At 40.3% G+C, this 6,180-nt stretch overlaps 1 protein-coding gene across 1 annotated transcript; it reads right to left on the bottom strand.

Annotated features, from left to right (window-relative positions):
* Positions 1-1,547: 1,547 nt before the first annotated feature.
* LOC122786805 (neuronal acetylcholine receptor subunit alpha-7-like) lies at positions 1,548-5,000 on the bottom strand. Its single transcript, XM_044053302.1, has 6 exons — positions 4,884-5,000; positions 2,849-2,988; positions 2,658-2,702; positions 2,276-2,385; positions 2,104-2,183; positions 1,548-1,573 (listed from the first exon to the last, which is right to left on the bottom strand). The coding sequence occupies exons 1-6, from the start codon at positions 4,933-4,935 to the stop codon at positions 1,548-1,550; spliced, it is 453 nt and encodes a 150-aa protein (XP_043909237.1). The 5' UTR covers positions 4,936-5,000.
* Between the last annotated feature and the right edge of the window lie 1,180 nt (positions 5,001-6,180).

Below are 6,180 nucleotides of genomic sequence, written 5' to 3'. Positions count from 1 at the left end.
ACGACATACTATAATATGACTTTTTTGTCACATTTTGAACGACATACTATACAGTGACTTTTTTGTCACATTTTGGGCAACATATTATAATATGACTTTTTTGTCAGATTTTGGACGACATACTATACTATGACATTTTTGGGTGATTTTGGACGACATACTATACTATGACTTTTTTTGGTGATTTCAGATGAAATGCTATACTAAGACTTTTCAGTTACTCAATGGTGACAATTAGGTAGTGTGTATGAGTAACTAACAGTTTCAATTTGGCCAAGTGGTCTGTGATGCTACCTTTGTAGACACAAACTCCCCCAGAGGCTTTTTTCAAGTCCCACCCCGGACATCAAATGCTACTGTCTTTAGAAGATATAATATTATGACATTTTTTTGTGATATTGGACGACATACTAAACTATGATTTTTTTGTCACATTATTGACAACATACTATAATATGACTTTTTTGTCACATTTTGGCGGACATACTATACTATGACATTTTTGGGTGATTTTGGACGACATAACAACTATGACATTTTGGTGATTTTGGCTACATACTAAACTATGACATTTTTGATTTGGACAACATACTATACTCATGACATTTTTGGGTGATTTTGGACGATATACCATAATATGACATTTTTTGGTGATTTTTGACAACATACTATACTATGACTTTTTTAGCTGATTTTGGACGACATACTATAATATGACTTTTTTGGGTGATTTTGGACGACATACTATAATATGACTTTTTTGTCACGTTCTGGACGACATACTATACTAAGACATTTTTGGGTCATTTTGGACAACATACTTTACTACGACTTTTTTTCACATTATGGATGACATACTAAAATATTACTTTTTTGTCACTTTTTGAACGACATACCATACTATGACTTTTTTAGGTGATTTTGGACTTTCCATGACACATTTTGGGACATACTATATATGACATTTTTTGATTTTGGACGTACTATATATGACATTTTGGACGACATACTATACTATGACATTTTTGGGTGATTTTGGACGATATACCATAATATGACATTTTTTGGTGATTTTGGACGACATACTTTACTGTGACTTTTTTAAGCGATTTTGGACGACATATTATACCATGACTTTTTGGGGTGATATTGGACAACATACTATACTAAGATGTTTTATCACATTTTGGATGACATACTATACTCTGTCATATTTTGCTATGACAAAAAAGGAAGTCCACAATCCCTGGCTTAGGAGGCCAGTGTGTTATCCATTAGGCCACTGGTGCTCATTGTCTTTTGTCACATTTTGGAGGATATACAAAACTATGACTTTTTTGTCACACATCGACACCTGAGAGATTTCACTTTTAAAATGTCTTAATTTACATGAAACTGTGTCTGCCACCCACAAACTTGATGCCTTTTAGTTAAAAGAATTTCTCTTCCTCTTCCTCTTCCTCCTCTCTTTTTGGGGTCACCACAGCAGAGCATTTGTCCACATTACTTTACACAACCCTCCCATTTATCCGGCCTTGGGACCGGCTCTAGGAGAACACTGGATGTGGTCCTCCTAATGAGCCCAAAAAGACCACAGAAATGTCAACCAAGCTCAGAAGCCACAGAAGTCACAAAAAGGCACTTTCACTGCTAATTATTTCCCCCTTTCCAATTGACTCCATCCCCTACCGTCACTCTCCTCACTTTCGTGGTTAAACTTCCCCTCTTGTACCAAAACCAGGGCACAAGCTTTTCTATTCATCCACTAATTGGCTTTCATCCACAAATACAGCTTTAGGGAGCTGTATTTACATTCAGCAGCAGCCTATTAATAAACATGGATGACTGAACAGGATTTCTGAGCCATATCCACATTTAATGTCAGCCTGTTGTAGAGAGATGGAGGAACGACTGAGCTGTGTCTTACAATACTGGGAACCTGTAACCACTAGATAACCAGTGATGCTATTTAAACGAGTAAAATATTAATAAGTGCATAAACCGGCGAGGCAGAGAGTGAGATGCTGCTGATGCGCAGCCACAAACACACGATGTGATGAAAACTGATGACAGCATGAATGAGGATAATGAGAGGAAACTCACCTGGAGGCAGATATTTAGCATAACCACTGGAGTTCACCAGAACGTTGGTCTTAAAGGTGGAGTCAAAGTCATCATCTGCACTGAGGAAGGACAAGGAGAGGGAGTGACACGTGTGTGTGTCTGTGTGTGTGTGTGAGATGTGAGCATTTTCAGTCACATGCACATGTTTTACCTGTTGTAGAGCAGGATGTCCGGCGTCCACACCTGATCTGTGGTGAAGCGGAGGTTTTTAACCCCGGGATGTTCACTCTCGTTCCACTGGAGGTAGTGGTCGAACCAATTCTATAAAGCACAAACACACAGATACTGTGTTATCTTTCACTTCAGGGGAAATCTATCCTTTTACCAGCCCCTACTTTGTTGTATTCTAGATTCTATATAAATAAATAAAAGCTATAGATAAGGAATAATACTTTAATCACATTTTTAAAGCTTTAAATCATAACCAAATCCAATTTACGCTTTAAAAACATGATTATGTAATTACAGTGAAATCACCTACAGCCATAACAGCAGAAAATCCATTATTTTCTTAGTCTCTCAGGATTTCTTACCATCTGTAGCCATATATTTGTGGTCAAGACTTGGTTCTTCTCGTCCTACAAGACATTAGATCACTTCAGCACATTTCTTTTTTCAGGCTAATCTCTATAACAATTATGGCTATATATATACTGTATATCTATATATACATGTATATATGTATATATATATATACATGCATATAACATGTATTCCCTCTTACCACGTCCATGATCTGTATCAAACTGAGGGAGAAGTAAACAGTGAGAGAGTGGGAGTCGTTTCCCACCGGCCGCTCCATCCGGTTGTAGTCTTTCAGCAGATTCTTCAGCAACGTCCTCTGGTGAGGACCCTGCACTGACACTTGAGATTAAGACAGACACATGAGAGATTATTAAATCAAATCTGACAAAGTCTTAAGATGAGAAAGTGAAGCACACATCATAACAAAGCTTTTGCACATCTGTAAAGTCTCAAGACCTCAAATGAAACCTCCATAGAAACCAAAACAGGAGGACAGTCATGCAAGGATGGATATTATATAAAATCAGAAAATCCGAAAATGCATCCCTCAGGAGCTCGACGTCCTTATCTAAAAAAATAAAAAAACAGAGTCTGAGGAAAGAGGAACACTTCTTAATTCTGCACTGATCATTTAATGATGAAATCAGCAGAAATAAAATAAAAATAACTTGTGTTGAAAATGAAACAAATGATATGTAGTGTGCTTACAGTGTCACGTGAGCAGGATCTATTTAATAATGGCAATAAACATTATCAGAGCCTAACTGGCAATAATGAAAGTCCAATTAATGCTGGTTAAAAAAGCTCTTAGGTAACACACAAAGATGTTGACACAGTCCCCAGACAAATAATGAACTGAAGTGTCGACTGCGCTGTGAATCACCAAAAACACAAGGCTGTAAACGACACAGCATAGCTATTTTCTTTTTCTTTTTTTACTGCCTTACAACAAGTTTTATTCAAATTCGTAAAACAATATAATAACTATAATCTTGTTTTCTATTTCAATCTGAAGCGATAAAGAACACGGCGATAAAGCGTTTCTCTTGTGAATCACGGGGAAAAGAATTAGCTCAATGGGCCTCACTTGTCCTCACCTGAATAAATGAATTTATTACTGTTTACAGAGAGGATTCCTCACATGGAAACATACAAAGAGTTTGAATTTATACTACTGACGACAAACAGATAACAGTCTATGAGACTCTGGGGTGCATCTTATCCTGAAGACTATAGTATTTCCAAAACCTTATTTATGCATATTATACAGGTTAATATATGCATTCAATCTGAACATAAAGTATTGTGGGAGCAACATTACCCACAATAAAGGATTTGGTGTCACAAAAGCAGATGAAGAATGTTTGTTGAATATTGTTTAAGCACTTTTCCCACTTTGAATGCAGCCAGTGTGTCATGTTAAAGTGATAACAGCACATCTCTTTTCTTCTTTGAAAGTCACTCTGCAGAAATATTTATCTAAAAAAAAAGTGTTGCCCTCTGTGTTCTCTTATCTTTTGTCCACGCTGCTTTCCTCACGAGCAACACAAACAAACAAACTATCAAGTAAATCCGTGCTGCTGCTTCTGCCTGGAGGCAAAGTTCAGAGACTCTCCCCTCAGCTTTTTCATTCAGCGATGACTTGTGCTGCTCAGGGCCTCGTCTCTAGTTTGGGCTGCAGAGACACGTCCACGTCACGACGGGGAGGTGAGACAGAGGAGACGGAGGAGACGGTTTAAATCACAACTCAATTGATCTCTGACCTGATCTGTTAGGTGTTTTTTTCCGCAGATCTTCCTGACGTGTTTACAGACTCACAGACTTAAAGCCCGGTAGATGATATAAGATGAGCGGTGTAATGGTAAGATTGTTGCTTCCTCATCTTTCTCTCTGCTAAAACATCTCATGCAAAGGCATCCAACTCTCAGGTCAACACAAGCATCTGTGTCCCAGAAAAATAAAGCACACTTGTGACAAATCTGTAAACAAATAAGCAAACAGGTGACTCAGATTCTCACTTTTCTTTTTTGCTGGAGTCGTTTCTGCTCCTACTTTACCGTCTTATCCCATCGTCTACTTCACACATCAAACGTCAAGATGACAGACAGACACCCATCAATTCATTCCTCTAACATTTTTGAGATTTTAAAGTGTTGTCGCCGCCACTGCTGCTGCTGCTGCTGCTGCTGCAATCTGATTCCTGAGAGCAGAGTGAAAGAGAGAGGCAGGCTCACCGTGGATCAAAGCTGAGAATCCAGAGAGGAGCAGAGCCACCGAGAGCCACATCCTGGTGCTGAGGAGCAGAGGCAAAGAGAAGACAGAGGAGGGAGAGACGCTCAGGCGGCTGGGGGAGGAGGAGGAGGAGGAGGAGGAAGGGTTGGGAAGAGAGGAGAGGGAGGACACACTCAGGAAACTGCTGGAAATCCCTCGGTCTGCATCCAGTTGGCATCACAGGGAAGAAGTGAGAGCGTGTGCTGGAACAGAGGCAGCGCAAGAGGAGGAGGAGGAGGAGAAGGAGGAGATGCTCTCTCTCTCTCTCTCTCTTCCTCTCTCGCTCTGCCTCCCTGCTTCCACGTCTCTGTGGGAGGTGCAACTAAAAATGGAGCTCACAAAAGGGAAAGATGTCAGTGATGAAGGTGAAGGGGTTGAAGATTGAGCAGGAGGCAGGAAACGTGGAGGTTTTAATTGCCCTGGTTTTTTTCACCTTATTTACACAGAAGAGAAGACGATGTACACAGTTTTTAAAGGAGCTTCGCTCTGAGGGAGAATTGATTGAAAAGGGTAAAGTGTGGGAATGGTGGCAAGAATCCATCTATAACAATTAAACACTGGAATAAGGGGAAGTGTTGAGTGTTTAATCTGTAAATGTGGACTTAATCTGCAAGTTAAAGCTCATTTTCTACAGTAAAATAAAATGATTCACCTGTGTGGATATAATCTCTGTGTAAGGATGGACATTCAGAGCTGAATCACATTTCTCACTTATCCCTGTATTTCATTCCTTCTTCTAAAGTGTGTGTCTGTGAGTGTGTGTGTGTGTGTGTGTGTGTGTGTGTGTGTGTGTGTGTGTGTGTGTGTGTCTTTCTGTGAGTGTGTGTGTCTGTGAGTGTGTGTCTGTGGGTGTGTGTGTGTCTGTGAGAGTGTGTGTCTGTGTGTGTCTGTCAGAGTGTGTGTCTGTGAGTGTGTGTGTCTGTCAGTGTGTGTGTCTGTCTGTGTGTGTGTGTGTGTGTGTGTCTGTGAATGTGTGTGTGTCTGTGTGTGTGTGTGTGTGTGTCTGTGAGAGAGTGTGTGTCTGTGAGGTGTGTGTGTGTGTCTGTGAGTGTGTGTCTGTGAGTGTGTGTGTCTGTGTGTCTGTGAGTGCGTGTGTGTGTCTGTGAGAGTGTGTGTCTGTGAGTCGTGTGTCTGTGAGAGTGTGTGTCTGTGAGTGTGTGTGTGTGTGTCTGTGAGAGTGTGTGTGTCTGTGAGTGTGTGTCTGTGAGTGTGTGTGTCTGTGTGTCTGTGAGTCGTGTGTGTGTCTGTGAGAGTGTGTGT

The sequence above is a fragment of the Solea senegalensis genome, linkage group LG20 (genome assembly GCF_019176455.1).
Source record: "Solea senegalensis isolate Sse05_10M linkage group LG20, IFAPA_SoseM_1, whole genome shotgun sequence".
Lineage (NCBI taxonomy): Eukaryota > Metazoa > Chordata > Actinopteri > Pleuronectiformes > Soleidae > Solea > Solea senegalensis.
The sequence above is the reverse complement of the archived record's forward strand: the minus strand, read 5'-3'. Positions and strand labels throughout refer to the sequence as shown.